Source organism: Giraffa tippelskirchi, chromosome 12, assembly GCF_054371585.1.
Source record: "Giraffa tippelskirchi isolate mGirTip1 chromosome 12, T2T-mGirTip1v1.2.pri, whole genome shotgun sequence".
NCBI lineage: Eukaryota > Metazoa > Chordata > Mammalia > Artiodactyla > Giraffidae > Giraffa > Giraffa tippelskirchi.
Window position 1 is genome coordinate 61124158 of NC_137286.1, and position 16668 is coordinate 61140825.

The 16668-nt window shown below is 42.0% G+C and overlaps 1 protein-coding gene and 1 long non-coding RNA gene across 12 annotated transcripts in view; one reads left to right on the top strand and one right to left on the bottom strand.

Annotated features, from left to right (window-relative positions):
• Positions 1-16668, bottom strand: part of GABRG3 (gamma-aminobutyric acid type A receptor subunit gamma3) — a 681490-nt gene that overhangs the window by 172336 nt on the left and 492486 nt on the right. For all 11 annotated transcript variants that reach the window (XM_081551391.1, XM_081551392.1, XM_081551395.1 and 8 more), the window contains 2 exons: positions 12911-13131; positions 10598-10680 (listed from right to left, as the gene is read on the bottom strand). In XM_081551391.1, coding sequence (XP_081407517.1) covers positions 10598-10680; positions 12911-13131 — 304 coding nt within the window. The remainder of the gene's footprint in view (positions 1-10597; positions 10681-12910; positions 13132-16668) is intronic.
• Positions 1278-16173, top strand: LOC145530301 (uncharacterized). Its single transcript, XR_014071643.1, has 5 exons — positions 1278-2370; positions 10225-10326; positions 13205-13290; positions 14188-14329; positions 15913-16173. It is a non-coding gene; the product is annotated as an uncharacterized LOC145530301 (long non-coding RNA).

The window sequence follows — 16668 nt, forward strand, 5'->3', positions numbered from 1 at the left end:
TGTTCATCTGCCCCATGAGTAAGATAGCACTTGTGGGATTGTGTTGGATGGATGATAGAAAAGGTCTCTTACCGTAAACCAAGGAGGCAATGACCTTGTGATTAGATTCCCAGTTGTTGCTGATGAAATTTTGGTTTCATCTTCAGTGACTTCAATTTTTGCAAGATGTGAGAAATGTGAAGGTTTTCCGACCTTGATATTGTCACAAAATTTGCTTTTAATGTATGAGTTTCCCCTTCAGACTTATTTGTGTTATGGCTTTGGACCTGGGCAGGATCAGCTGCACACCGCTGCTCTGGTGCTCACGTAAGCTGCCTCTGGTCTCAGTGCTCATGTGGATGTGACAGCCAGCAATGGCACGAAAGTGAACATCTTGGCCAGCAGCACAATCAGCAGGCTGACGTTTTCCCCAAGTAGGACAGTTCAGTGAGGTCCCATCTTAATCCTCAGAAGTGCTTGCTGCTCCCACTGGAACACAGAGAGCTGAGCTAGAACTGGATGAATAGAATTTCCCACCAGTTGCCAAAAATGCACTCTTCTCTGTGTTCTCGGGTGGAAACTCTGATTTCTCTAAACCCTTAAAAATCACTGCACTGACAAAAACCAACGTAGTGAGCATGCCATTTATAAGGTCTAGGGAAGGGAGAGTGGCCAGCTTACCTTGGCTTTATTTTAACACAGTCGCAGAGCCCAGTGTCTGCAGGTAACCTTTATACAGAAGTGTGTCCATAGTTGGGTAGATTCTTTCAAACTGATGAAATTAAGCCTAGCTTGGCTAATGACTAATGAGGGATGGATTATTTTCTCTCCTCTAGAAGCTTTCCATGTGCAGAGTATGTCCAGCACAGCTGTGCATTCTTGGGGAACCTAACAGTAAGAGAGAAAATGTGCAAACATCCCTCATACATGCTCCCACCACCTAGCTTCCCTCAAGTCCACACCTTTGGCTTCATCACCTAGGACTCTATAAAGGGTATGCCTCTAATCCCTTCCATCATTTTTCAGCTTGCTGCCATTCCCACTTTACAGATGAGGGAAGGAAGACTCAGTAGGATTTACAGAGGTGAAGAAAGTTCCCCAATGTTCTGTGGTGAAGCAAGCAGGCACCTGGGATTCCAGGCCAGGAAGCCTTGCTTCACAGCCTTGGTCCTTCCCTCTCAGGCTCCCCCTGCCCCCAGCAACACTCTCTGCAGTCACAAGGGTATCCACGGTGATGACAATCAAATGACTCCCTTCTGACCAAAGAGGGAGCCCTGAGCAGGAGTTTCCCCTCACATGTACATTCCATTACTTAACTGAATCTTCACAGAAACAGATGAGGTGCATATTAAGAGAAAGCTAAGTCTCAGAGAATTTAAACAATATGCAAATACCTAGGCAGTGAGATGTGCTGACATAGGGATGAGCTCTAACTCTTGTTTTACTCCAAGCCTCCAACACTCCCTTTTTGCTGGTTTTCAGGCTCTTGGTGTTTCGGAGGTGTGAACGTCATCCATGTACCCTCCAGTACACACTCTTCTCCAGGTGACCCAGGACCTACAAAACCATTGTCTGCACCAATAGGAGAGGTTTTGCCCCTATGTGAGAAGATCTGAGATACTGAAAGATCACCTTCTCTAGCACCTCCGCAACCTTCCTGTCACTGCACCACCCTCCCTCCTTCCATCTGCTGTTAAGAAAGGGGCACAAAACCTCCAGCAATTCACCCAGGTCATCTGGCTACAGAGGGATAACATCAAACAAAAAGCTTCTGCACAGCAAAGGAAAGAACAAAATGTAAAAGTCGGACACGACTGAGTGACTAAACCACCACCACAACCGCAAAGCAATGTACAGAATAAGAAGAGAAAATACTTGCAAACCATATATTTGACAAGGGACTAATATCCAAAATATATAAAGAACTCATATAACTTAATAGAAAAAAAACAAATAACCTGATTAAAATACGGTAAAGGACCTGAACAGACACTTTTCTGAAAAAGACATACAGATTGCCAACAAGTACATGAAAAGGTGCTCAATCATTAGAAGATGCAAGTCAGAAACACAATGAAATATCACCCCTCATCGTCACAATGGCTTTATCAAAATGACAAGAGATCACATGTATCGGTGAGAATGTGGAGAAAAGGGAACCCAAGTACACTGTTGGTGGGAATGTAAATAGGTATAGCTGTTATGGAAAACAGCGTAGAGGAAAGAGTAAAAAATAGAACTGCCATGTGATCCAGCATTCCGCATCTGGATATGAATCCAAAGGAAACAGAATCTCCATCTGTGTCCAACGTTTACATCAGCATTATTGACAAAAGCCAAGACAAGGAAATAAACTAAGTATCCATCTACAGATGACTGGATGGTGGTGATGTATATATCTATATCTATATATGTAAATTCACTGTATGTAGTAATAGTGTAATTGCTCAGTCATGACCAACTGTAATCCCATGGACTGTAGTCTGTCAGGCTCCTCTGTCCATGGGATTCTCCAGGCAAGAATACTGGAGTGGTTTGCCAGTCTGTTTTCCAGGGGATCTTCTTGACCCAGGGATCCAACTCTGGCCCCCTGCATTGCAGACAGATTCTTTACCATCTGAGCCACCAGGGAAGCTCTGGTGTCTTATAGATATCAACAAAACAGTTGCTTACAATCAGAGTGCTCCAGATTTAATAATTTGTTAGTTTCTCTAATTTTAAAAGGATCCATCATTTGGCCAGCTATTAAGAACACAAAAAGACCTGTTATAGGTCTAATATAAACAAACAAACGCACAATACAAAAACTTAGTAAGATCAGATAGGATATTTACATCTCAAAGACACAGACAAATCTGAGCTTCCCCCTAGAAGGCCTTGCTTAAGGTTTTACCCAGCCAGCTCTTAATTTTTAACTGCATATGCATGTATGAGCTCCCTCAAAATTTAGGGTGAGTTTTAATTTCTCCAGTTAACTAGGTACTTGCAAGCATGAGCTCCATTCCTTATGTCTTTCTACAACAGAGCCACCCCAGTGTCTTTAAACCGAGCCCCGGGTATTTGTTGGTAAAAACTGAGTTTGCCGCCACCCCTGCCTTCCATGGGTAGATATTTTCTCAGTATGTTTCAACTGAGCCCTGGATGTAATTAATCAACTCCCTCCACCTCCCAGTGTCTTTCAACCAGGTGGGAATTCTCTCTTCCAACCGAGTCCCACCCAATATCTAGACCCCGGGTGGGTATTTCCTGGTGTCTTCCCCCATCCGTCCCCAGTACCTTACTGAGAAGGGGCAGGTACCTGCTGTACCCCACCAAATAAAAATTCATATATACTATATATATACGTACATATATATGTATAGTGTTTGTTAGTTGCTCAGTTGTGTCCGACTCTTTGCAGCCCCACAGACTGTACCTGCCAAGCTCCTCTGTCCCTGGGACTCTCCAGGCAAGCATACTGGAGTGGGTTGCCATTTTCTTCTCCAAAGGTATGTGTAATGTGAAATATTGGGCTTCCCAGATGGCTCAGTGAGTAAGAAACCTGTCTGCAATGCAGGAGGTGTAGGACTTGTTGGTTCGATCTCTGGGTCGGGGAGATCCCATGGAGGAGGGCATGGCAACTCTCTCCAGTATTCTTGCCTGGAGAATCTCATGGACAGAGGGGTCTGGTGGGCTACAGTCTATAGGTTCTGTTTGACTAAAGAGTCAGACACGACTGAAGAAACTGAGCACATAAGCAGTAAATATGACTCAGACTCAAACAGGAAACGCTGCCATTTGCAACAGCATGAGTGGATCTTGAAGGCACTATGCTAAGTGAACACTGGTTCATGACATTGTACAGGAGGCAGTGATCAAGACCATCCCCAAGAGAAAGAAATGCAAAAAGGCAAAATGGTTGTTTGACAAGGCCTTACAAATATCTGAGAAAAGAAAAGAAGGAAAAGGCAAAGGAGAAAAGGAAAGATATACCCATTTGAATCCAGAGCTCCAAAGAATAGCAAGGAGAGGTAAGAAAGCCTTCCTAGGTGATCGATGCAAAGAAATAGAGGAAAACAATAGAAAGGAAAAGACTAGAGATCTCTTCAAGAAAATTAGAGATACCAAGGGAAAGTTCCATGCAAAGATAGGCACAATAAAGGACAGAAATGGTATGGACCTAACAGAGCAGAAAATATTAAGAGATGGCAAGAATACACAGAATAACTGTACAACAAGTGTACAAAATGACCCAGATAACCATGATGGTGTGATCACTCACCTAGCACCAGACATCCTGGAGTACAAAGTCAAGTGGGCCTTAAGAAGCATCACTATGAACAAAGCTAGTAGAGGTGATGGGATAACAACTGAGCTATTTCAAATCCTAAAAGAAGATGCTGTGAAAGTGCTGCAGTCAGTATGCCAGCACTTGGCATACTCAGCAGTGGCCACAGGACTCGAAAAGTCAATTTTCATTTCAATCTCAAAAAAGGCAATGAAAAAATGTTCAAACTACTGCACAATTACACTCATCTCACATGCTAGCAAAGTAATGCTCAAAATTCTCCAAGCCAGGCTTCAATAGTACGTGAACCGAGAAATTTCAGATGTTCAAGCTGGATTTAGAAGAGGCAGAGGAACCACAGATCAAATTGCCAACATCTGTTGGATGATAGAAAAAGCAGGAGAGTTTCAGAAAAACATCTACTTCTGCTTTATTGACTGTGCCAAAGCCTTTGACTGTGAGGATCACAAAAATCTGTGGAAAATTCTTAAGGAGATGGGAATAACAGACCACCTTATCTGCCTTCTGAGAAATCTGTATGAAGGTCAAGATGCAACAGTTAGAATCAGTCATGGAACAATGGACTTGTTCCAAATCAAGAAAGGAGTACATCAAGGCTGTATATTGTCACCCTTTTTATTTAACTTATATGCAGAGTACATCATGCAAAATGCCGGGCTTGATTCCTGGAAAGCTGGAGTCAAGATTGCCGGAAGAAATATCAATAACCTCAGATATGCAGATGACACCACTCTTATGGCAGAAGGTGAAGAGAAACTAAGGAGTTTCTTGATGAAAGTGAAAGAGAAGAGTGAAAAAGCTGGCTTAAAACTTGACATTCAAATAGAAAAGATCCAGTCCCATCACTTCATGGCAAATATATGGGGAAAAAATGGAAACAGTGAGAGATTTTATTTTCTTGGGCTCCAAAATCACTGCAGATGTTGCCTTCAGCCATGAAATTAAAAGACGCTTCCTCCTTGGAAGAAAAGCTATGACCAACATAGACAGCATATTAAAAAGCAAAGACTTTGCCAACAAAGTCTATCTAGTCAAAGTTATTGTTTTTCCAGTAGTCACGTATGGATGTGAGAGCTGGACTATAAAGAAAGCTGAGCACCAAAGACTTGATGCTTTTGAACTGCGTTGCTGGAGAAGACTCTTGAGAGTCCCTTGGACTGCAAGGAGAAAGACTTTTATTTTTATGATTTCAAAATTTAAGACTACTTTTAGAGCAGTTTAGGTTCACAGCAAAATGAAAAGATTTTCCATATTATCCCCCTGGCATGCATAGCCTCCCCCACTTTCAACAACAGCCACAAGAGTGGATATTTGAAAAACCTGCATTGATGCATCATAATGGCCCAAAGTCCATGACTTCCCTGTTGCTCAGACAGTAAAGAATCTGCCAGCAACACAAGAGACCCACGTTCGATACCTGGGTTGGGAAGATCCTCTGGAGAAGGGAATGGCAAACTATTCTAGTATTGTTTCCTCAAGAATAACATGGACAGGGGACCCTGGTAGGCTACAATCAGGCATTCTTCCTCTGCCATGACCTGGCCTCTAACCTCTCTCAGCAACTTATTTCACTTAGAACCAGAAGAATAGCAACCTGCCTTCAAGACTGGATGGTAGAGCCAGTGCAATCATAAGTAGCAGCGGTTTCTACCATAACAGTTAATAGGAGGAGACCTCAAAGCTCCATCCCTTTGGCTACAGGCATCACTGTCCTCATAGAGAGCACCCTCCCACCCTGCAAGCTGTGAGTGTCCACAGCAGTGAGGTGGCTTGGTCAGGGAGGAGCTGGAGAGGCCAATGATCCAGAAACATATAGTAAGATGACTTAGCCAGAACGTGGGAAGATGACCTAGCCATCAGGTGAAAGGTGAGCATCTCTAGGAGTATGGGTCAGGCAAAGAGTCAAGCTGGCAAAATGCCCCTCACCCTCCACACTGGTCTGCCTGGTGTGGTCCCTGATGGCAAAACTGCTTCCCAGGGCACTGCCTTGATTCTCACTCTCAGCTCCAGGCTACAGGACTCCTGTTTGTCTCTCAGACATACCAAAAAACACCCTTTGTCAACATCCAAAGCAGGTGAGCTCAAGTGAACGCAAGAACATTTTGGGGACCTTGGAGTCCATGTATTTTATAGGATGGAAGGGTGAGAACGTCCCTTCCTGTATTAGTAAGTGTTCTCCAGAGAAATGGAACCAATAAGATAAGCATAGATGCAGAGACAGATAGAGATAAAGATATAAGAGATCATGCATTACAGGAATTGGTTCATACAATATGGAAGCTGAGAAGTTCCACAGTCTGTCCTCTAAAAACTGAAGACTCAGGAAAGCTGGTGGTGTACTTCGGTCTGAGTTGAAAGGCCTGAGAATTAGGAGACTGAGGTTTTAAGTCCTGATCCAAGTCTGAGGCCTGGGAACCAGGAGCCACTTGATATCTGAGAACTGAAGATGCATGTCCCAGCTCAAGCAAAGAGCAAATGCCACCGTCATTCAGCTGTTTCTTCTGCAGACAGACCTTGGAGATATTGCAGGTTCAGTTCCAGGTCATCACAATAAAGAAACATGGCAACAAAGCAAGTCACACAGAATTTCCCAGAGCATATAAATTTTGTTTACTTTATGCAACTGTCTATTAAGTATGCGAAGTTGTTGCTGCTGTTGTTCAGTCACCAAGTTGTGTGTGACTCTTTGCGACCCCATGGACTATAGCATGCCAGGCCTCCCTGAAAGACAAACCACTCCAGTATGCTTGCTGTGAGAAAACCATGAACTGTATTAAAAAAGTATGCAGTAGCATTACATATTAAAAAAAAAGAAAAGGCTAATACCTTTATTAAAAACAAGGCTGTTTAAGAAGGGACTCCATAAATTTCAATTTGTAAAACAAACTGCAGTATCTGTGAAGCACAATAAAGTGAAATGCAATAAGGGGAAGTATGACTGTATTTGGTCCTCAGAGGATTGGATGACACCCATCCGTCCCATCCACAATGGTGAGGGCTATCTTCTCTCCTCAGTCTACTGACTCAAACGCTGACCACTGTACTACTATACTGGCTCCTGTAGGCACCTTCACAGACACACTCAGAAACACTGCTTTACCAACTATCTGGGCATCTCTAAGACCAGTCAAGGGAATGATTGCTCTCTCCTTGCAAGATAGGCTTTCTTTTGGAAATTTTGTACCTGAGCGTTTGCTTCACAGTACACAGGGCCACTGCTGCCATTTCACAGCATCTGCTATTTCTCTCTCATCCAAGAGATAAAGGACTTTCAAGGAGCTGTGTGGTTCCTTTCCTGCCAAGCAAACGTCCTGTTTGCCAAGACATTCCACCTTGAAGAGGGCCCAACTCGGTAATGCACTGAGGCAGCAGGCAGGGGATGGACAACTTTGTCTCTGTTTAAGACATACACCACTTAAGAAGATGGACCTTTGTCGGCAAAGTGATGTCTCTGCTTTTTAATATGCTGTCTAGGTTTGTCATAGCTTTTCTTCCAAGGAGCAAGCCTCTTTTAATGTCATGGCTACAATCACTGTCTGCAGTGATTTTGGGGCCCAAGAAAGTAAAATCTGTCACTGCTTCCACTTTTTCCCCATCGATTTGCCATGAAATAATGGGACTGCATGTCATGATCTCCATTTATTAAAAGCTGAGTTTTAAGCCAGTTTTTCAGTCTCCTCTTTCAGTTTTATCAAGAAGCTGTTTAGTTCCTCTTCACTTTCTGCCATTTAAGTTGTATCATCTTTATATCTGAGGTTGCTGTTATTTCTCCTGGAAATCTTGATTCCAGCTTGAGCGTCATCAGCCTGGCATTTCTCATGATGTACTCTGCATAGAAGTTAAATAAGCAGGGTGACAATATATGGCCTTGACTTACTCCTTTCCCAATTTGGAACCAGTCCGTTGTTCCTTGTCCAATTCTAACTGTTGCTTCTTGACCAGCATGCAGGTTTCTCAGGAGGCAGGTAAGGTGGTCTGGAATTCCCCTCTCTTTAAGAATTTTCCACAGTTTGTGGTGATCCTCACAGTCAAAGGCTTTGCGTTGTCAATAAAGTGCAAGTAGATGTCTGTTTTTTTTTTTTTTTAATTCCCTTGCTTTTTCTATGATCCAGCAAATGTTGGCAATTTGATTTTTGGATCCTCTGCCTTTTTAAAATCCAGCTTGTACATCTGAAATTTCTCAGTTCACATACTGTGGAAGCCTAGCTTGAAGTATTTTGAGCATTACCTTGCTAGCAGGTAAAGTGAGTACAATTGTATGGTAGTTTGAACATTCTTTGACATTATGTTTCTTTTGGAGTAGAATGAAAACTGACCTTTTCCAGTCCTGTGGCCACTGCTGAGGTTTCCAAATTTGCTGACCTATTGAATGCAGTACTTTAACATAATCATCTTTTAGCATTTGAAATAGCTCAGCTGGAATTCCATCACCTCCATTAACTTTGTTAAGAAGCTTTGAAGAAGGCTTTCTTATCTCTCCTTGCTGGATCAAATGGTAGTTCTATTTTAGATTTTTCGAGGAATATCCATAGCATTTTCCACAATGGCTGCACCAATTTAATTCACACCGTCAATGCAGAAGGCTTTCCTTTTCTCCATATCCTTTCCAGTATTTGTTGTACTTTTGATAATAGCCATTTTGATAGCCGTAAAATGATATCTCATTGTGGTTTTGATTTGTATTTCCCTGATTATTAGTGATGTTGAACATCTTTCCATCTACCTATTGGCTATCTGTATGTCTTCTTTAGAAAAACATGTTTATTTAACTTTTCTGCCCATTTTTAATACAAATTTTCTTTGCTGTTGAGGTGAATGAGTTCTTTACATATTTTGGATATTAGTCCCTTATGATTTACAAATATTTTATCCATTAAGTAGGCAGCCTTCCCATTCTGTTCATGGTTTTCTTTGCTGTACAGAAGATATTCAGTATGATATGTAGTTCCATTTGTTTATTTTTGGTTTTGTTTTTGCTTTTGATGTCAGATTAAACAAATCATCACCAAGACCTATGTTAAGGATCTTACTTATTTTTCTTGTAGGAGTTTTACGGTTTCAAATCTTATGTTCAATTTTTAATATAATTTGAGTTAGTTTTTGTGTATAGTGTAAGATAGAGGTTGAATTTAATTCTCTTGCATGTAGCTGACCTGTTTTTCCAACACCATGTATTGAAGGGATTGTCCTTTCTTCACTGTGTATATTCTTGTCTCCTTTGTCATAAATGAATGGCCGCAGACATGTGAGTTTATTTCTGGGCCCTCTATTCTATCATACTGAGCTGTTGATGTCTGTTTTACACTGGTGTCACATGTTTTGGTAACTACAGCTTTGTAGTATAGTTTGAAATCAGTGACTGTGGCATTTTCAGCTTTGTTCTTCTTTCTCAAGATGGCTTTGGCCTCCTTGGTTACATCTATCCCAGGTGAAATTTTGCTTTCTATCTTGTCTTTTTCTGAGTTAAAATGTTGTACATTTGTACAGTTGTACAATGTGTTTATCCATTATTTCACTTTTGTCTTTTCACTGAAATGTCTAGTGAAGAAAGCCACAAAACCTTCTGCCTGAGACTTCATCACATTTTCATGTCATATCCCATATGCAGTTTTAAAGATAGTCAATAAACTTAGTTGAATTCTTATGAGTCATACTTAAGTATTGTGGTCAATATGTTTTAAATGAGCCATCATAAATTCTGCAAGTTTATTTCCATGTTGACCTTTACTCTGAAACTTCATAATCAAATAAATTTGATATTTCCTTTTACTTGTATTGCTGTACTTAGCATTAGACATGGTCTTTAAGAATTAGTTAATGAGTATTTGTTAGTTCTAGCATCAATCCTATGTAAAAACTGGAATAAATAAAACACTATGAAAATTTACATCCATCTATAGCATAATGAGACAAATATAAATATATTTAAGCAAAAACTTTATCTTTTTATTTTGAAGAGAAACCACCTGACTGAAGATGATATTAAACCTAAAATTATTGCAATGGAATTCTGTATACATTCAAATAACACACACAGCTTATTAGCAGAAGGGTCTTTGGTAAGTCAACAGTTTATTGATTTCTGAGTTCTTTAATATTATGACAAATGGTTTAAGTTGCTCAAGGATTTATCAAAGCTGTATATTTTGTAACATGGGTCCTACATAACAAAGTCTAAAGTGAATATCTTCAGGTTGTCTAGACCAAAACTGTTATCTATTTTCTCTGGTAGTACAGTGATGCTATAATCAATCATATGACTGTTGACTAGAAATCAGCATAGGCTAGACAGTCATTTCCACAGCAGTCATACCCCATGTCAGTACTCACAGCTGGAGAATATCAGCGGGCAGGAGTGCTCATCCATGGGGAAGTTGTGCAGCTGCAGCTGGCATTCTGCATTTATGGTGAGCCTGTGGGGAAGCCAAGTGTCACTCTTGCGGTCAGCCAGGAGCAAACCAGCAAAGGCCTTAAGCAAGGTCAGGGGCCGTCACATCATCGCAGCATGGGGGGCAGGGGCTGGGGTGGCCACGTGGAGTTCAGTCTCGGCAAGGGCACCGTCCCTTCAGTGTCCCTCTGGGTCCTTGTGTGTCCTGTCACTTTGTTTTACTGTTAACTATCAGAATCACAGGAAATGCCCATCAGTAAACTCCGTGTGTCCAGAAATACAAGCCAAGTAAGAGAGGAAACAAACTGAAACAATATGTCCTTGCTGTCATATATCTTTGTTTTTAATTTGCTTGACTGAATTAAATCCTTTCTCTATTTTGAAACTGATTTATTTGCCTAGTTAGGTATAATGCCAAGTTCATCCACTCGTAGGGAAGATTTCATATTTGGCCAGCCTCCCCACTTGAACAGGCAGGTGATGACTACACGAAATGTGTGTGTGACATGTTTTCAAAGCAGACATTCCTGGGGTTTGAGTTTTTGTAAAGGATCCCAGGACTGGCCATGTCTCTATTATGGTTTGCTGAAGCTCACATTCATTTCAGAGTCTCATTTATATTCTTTTAAGAATTGATGAGGAAATAGCTATTAACAAGTCCTGTTTTCCAAATGTAACTCATCAGTAGAGTTTCCTGTGGTATTTTTTGTTGTTGCTGTTCCCGGTCTGCCAACATTATTATTTCTCTGAAACTTTAAAATTCTTTACTCTTCTGCTTATTTTGATAATTATTTGTGCCTTTATCTATGTGACAAATACTTATTTACCAAATGAGTTACAGATTTTTCCTTATGACCGCAAATCGTTTGCAATTAAAAGCTGCTCATACTGGATGTAAGGGGAGGAAGGTGTGTTCAGGGCTTGGCAGTGACATTCACTGAGCCAGGAGGACACAGGGACATGGTCAGAGGTATTATGGCAATAACCTTGCCCGGTAGCACGCTGAGTCAAATGCCTTTTGGGATTTCATGAGGAAATATCACATGGGCAGGTAGTTCCAAGAATCTGGTGCCCAGAAGGGACATTGTGAAAGAGAGTGAAGTCGCTCAGTCGTGTCCGACTCTTTGCGACCCCATGGACTGTAGCCTACCAGGTTCCTCCATCCATGGGATTTTCCAGGCAGGAATACTGGAGTGGGTTGTCATTTCCTTCTCCAGGACATCTTCCTGACCCAGAGATTGAACCCAGGTCTCCCGCATTGTAGGCAGACGCTTTACCGTCTGAGCCCCAGGGAAGCTCAGAAGGGACATTAGGAATTGGAAATAACACGTGGGATGAATCCTCAGCATCGATATGGCTTTTAAAGCCTTAGGAATGGATGAGCTAAGTCAGCAGGAAAGCGGAAGTTGGGTGAAGTCCTAAGGCAGGAGCAGCAGAACGAGGAGGTGTCGTGTCAGGAGCAGGACAGGAGGTGCAGGAAGCAGCCGTAGAGTTGCAAACCAGTGAGAAGGAGACCACGGGCACGGGGCAGCCAGGCCGGTGCCCTCGAGAGGCCCCAGAGACTGGGAGGGCAGCCTCTGCGATCTCAGTGCTGGATGAGCAGAAAGACTGCCGTGGGTGCTTCCCACACATTTTAGGGTATGTTGCAGTCATGTGTGCCGGTAGACTCAGGTCACCCTAGAGGAGAGGCTCTTGAGAGATACAGACCCAGGTTCAAACCCAGGTAATATTAGCTTTCAATGGAGACTTTGGGCAGGCAAGTGAGCTCACATTCTTTCAAGTCCAGCCACTATTACTTTACTGGGTTTCTGTGAGGACAGCCTGGCCCCCAGGAGGACTCATCACAAGGCAGCTGTCACTTCCATTAAGGATGAATTAGGGAACACCCTCTCTGCTCTTTTGTTCCTTGTGGTCTCAAATTTGGCTATAATTAGATTTGTCAATTAGTACACCAAGACATCTTTATTTCTCAGCTGAATGGACCTGTGGGTTAAATATATTAAGGGAAATTCCCACAGCCCATTTCTAGCAGAAATGGATGCTAATTAAGGAATGAGTTTATATTTATTAAAGATTATTTGTATGATATTAGTTATGCACACGTGGGATTAGGAAAAACTTCTTCAAGCCCCAGTAGCATGTTGAACATGAGAAGTGATAGAACTTAGCAATGAAAATAGGGTCCCATTCCTACAGTGATCTAAAGTCCCGAGTGTCAGACCACTAGTGGGATTAAAGATTCACTAGCGTCTCACCTTAAAGTATACAGGATTTTCCCATCATTCCAAATTCTGAGGAGCTGATTGGGGGTGGTGATCCAGTGGGCCTCTGCAGTTTTGGAGTTTCGGAAGATCGTATCTGGAATCCATATTAACCCCACCATGTTGCTGTTCAGGGTCAGTATTTTCATGGTGCTGTTGAACCTAAGGCGACTGTCAGTCCAGGTCTGAGCAAAAAATATATCAATCTGATATTCCTGAAACAGAGCAAAAGGAGGGGAAAGACATTTCTATTAGTGGATTTTCTGCAGGTTTTGTTTTCTTCCTCAGGAGTTTGGTTCTGCTCACGTTTTCATCCTCACATCCTCACATCCTTGCCCATGTGCCTGGATCAACATGACGGACAATTAACAAAGGTAACCAATATCATTAGTCAACTGTGAGATAACACACGAAAACGCTCTGTAAATGGTAAATTGTAATAAATACATAAAGTGTGGTGAGAGGCCAAGAGGTAGTAGAAAATGGTTGAGGACATAGATGCAGACCTTCCTATATTCCTAAGCCCAAGTTCTGGCAGGTAGCAAAATCTAGCATTCTCTCAGTTCAGTCGCTCGGCAGTACCCAACTGTAGTCTGTAAAATGAATAGAACAGTAGTGTCTCTCTATTTCTTAAAGGAGTTTTACGGGAGGAAATGATTAAGTAAAAAGCTCCAGTGCCTGGCACAACACGAATGATCCATAGAGTATTAGCTTATATACTAATAAAAATTATCATTTTCACCCAAGAGCCTTCTCAAACAACAAACAACAAATCAACCCAAATCAAATAGAAAAACAAAAAATAAGCAGCAGCAACAAGAACAAATAGGGCTGATAGCACCCAAGTCAAATGCCGATTCCAACAGAGGGCTGAAGGGGCAATTTTTTTCTGTAACTGGAAGCAACCCCAGTATGCACAGTACATTAGATACAGGATGGGGGTGACGTTACTGTGAGACCCAGAGAAGTGTCTCAAGTCTGGACCACCTCTGGGGCTCTTCCCACAATCACAGTTTAAAGGATTATCTTTAGGTCCACAATAAAGAGGATCTAGATGGTTAGTGATCTTAATATCTTCATAGTTTTCTTCCATATTAGATATTATAAATGAAGTGTTTTTACAGAGTTCAGTAATTCCCAACAAATCTCATATTTATACTTTTCATTGAGTTTCTGGTTAAAGAAGCTTTCTGAGAGGGAATTCAACAGACCAATCCAACCTTTTATTAACTAATTCCCTCATTCATCGTCTCTTTTTTGCACTATGTCAGGCCCTGCAAACCACTGAAGGCCCAGAACTGTGTCAACAGGAAAAGTCTCTGCCTCCATGGGGCTTATATTCCAATCAGGGAAGACAGGCCTTAGAAAATGAAGGTGAAAAAAACATGACATAACTGCTATTGACTATGCTTGGTAAGTTAACACAAGAAACAAATTACCTCGGAGGATAAATGGCCAGTTTGAAAGCAGTTATGAAAGTATGAACAGGTACTGTTGCCTGCCATTCCACTAAACAGAGAATTTTGCCCAAATTTCCAGTTCTACAAGGAACAAGCCATCAGCCACTGCAGTGGCCCCCTCCACAGCCCCACAGTGGTACGCCCTGGGGGAATTCAGGATGGGGGGGAAAAAAACAGGATGCATTTTGTGGTTTGGAAACTGGCCCTAGATATTTAAGATAAATACCTAAGGGATAATTTCAACAAACCTTGATTCTTACATCTTCTCAAAAGCACCAAAATCATTAACTTGAGACACCTCTTCTTTGTAATTATCAGTAATCTTTTGATGTTTGACTACATTTTTTTCCCAGCAAAAAACTCTGTATCCTGGCTTCCTCTTTAACTCTTCAGAGCAGTTCCTTAGAGCCAAGAGGCTGTATCCTAGGCTTCAGTCCTCAGCTGTTGTTGTCATTTAGTCTCTAAATCAGGTCTGACTCTTCTGTGATCCCATGGACTATAGCCCACCAGGCTTCCCTTCTCCAGGGAACCTTCTCAACCCAGGGGTCAAACTTGCATCTCCTGCATTGTCACGTGGCTTCTTTACCACTGAGCCACCAGGGAATCCCCAAGTCCTCAGTAAGATCCCCAAATAATACTTAAGTTTCAACTGTTAGGTTGTGTGTTTTTCTTTAGTGACAAAAGAGAAAAGAAAAAACAAATACTGATTCTTGTAGGAATGGGAGAAGCAAATGCTTCTCATCCCCATCAGTGAATCATAGGATCAAGAAATAGTTAGAGTGTTAAAAGCCTACTGAAACTCAGCTTTGCAGAAATAATTTAGACCCATTGCTAAAAATCTCTAAATAGGTTGTCACTGTGCAAATGTTTTAATTGCGCAAATATGGCTCCAAGGACAAGAGACTAATACATGACTTTTCCATTGAAGGCTGAGAGGGCCAAGGTATCTGTGCTTAATTTAAGAAAAAGAGTAAAGCGAAAATGAAAGCAGAGGTTTGGGTAGAGGCAGTGGCATTTGAAACAAAGGCATAGCACGGATCTTGGAATCATGTTGACACAAGATCTATGCACACGTGGAATTGGTCTATCAAGTAAGAGATTGGCTAGATTTTTTTTTAATTGAAGGATAACTGCTTTACATTACTTTGTGGTTTTCAGTCATACATCCACAAGAATCAGCCACAGGTATGCCCATGTCCCCTCCCTCCCATCTGACTCCCCATCCCACCCTTCTAGATTGTCACAGAGCCCCTGTTTGAGTTCCCTGAGTCATACAGCAAATTCCCGTTGGCTATCTATTTCACACATGGAATTGTAAGTTTCCATGTTACTCTCTCCATACAGCTCACCCTCTCCTTCCTCCCTTCCCACCACGTCCACAGATCTGTCCTCTATGTCTGTTTTCCCACTGCTGCCCTGAAAATAAATTCATCAGTACCACCTTTTAGATTCGGAACCTCAGGTCAGGAAAAAAGTCTGTGACTATTTGAGACTTAGATTTACTGTTGCTTTTCTTCCTGTAATGATAAATTGTAGCCTGGAAAATCTGGATCCAAAAGGAGACTTATTCTTCAATGCCAATATTCCCACAGCTGGAACAGTTAATGGAAAAAGGAAACTCCCTGACAATGGAGTCAAGAGCTGATGAGAAGAGTCTTTGGGAGCCCAACTCTGGGAGTCGAGTTAATCCAGACTTAACTCTCAATATCAAAGATATTCTCCACACAGGGAATAAGCCTCCACTCAGGATCTGCCCACTGGGGTCTCAGAATCGCTATAAATCAGTGCTGACTGTAATCATCCTGGCTCTTCTCTATCTTTGTAGCTATACTCTACATGTGGCTGTGGGTTAGACAGCTTTCTCTTCAGTTTAGAGGTCAGTGTATCAAGGAAAGTCATGTGCATCTTGATGTGGTATATACAGGCAGCCCCAGTGTTGGGGATGGGACTGGGTGGATCTTTCAGGTTTCCTCACTTGAAGAAAGGAAGAGTATGTCTGTCCTAATGAGGGAGAGACAGACAAACATCTGGCAGCTAGAGACAGATCATGGTGGTCATTGGTGCAATTCACCAAGCATCACAGCACTCCTACTTGCAGGCATGTGGTAGATTCACACACTCCCCTTTTAGGCCCTGAGAGACTGTGTGAAGCAAAGTCCACCCGATTCACACCAGACACATATTGTAGGTGCAAAAGGTAGAAAGTAGAGTGGGATGCAGGGGTGGGGGCTGCAGTCCTCACTGAGAAGGTGACTTAGAACCAAGACCTCAGTGAGGGGCAGAGTGAGCTTG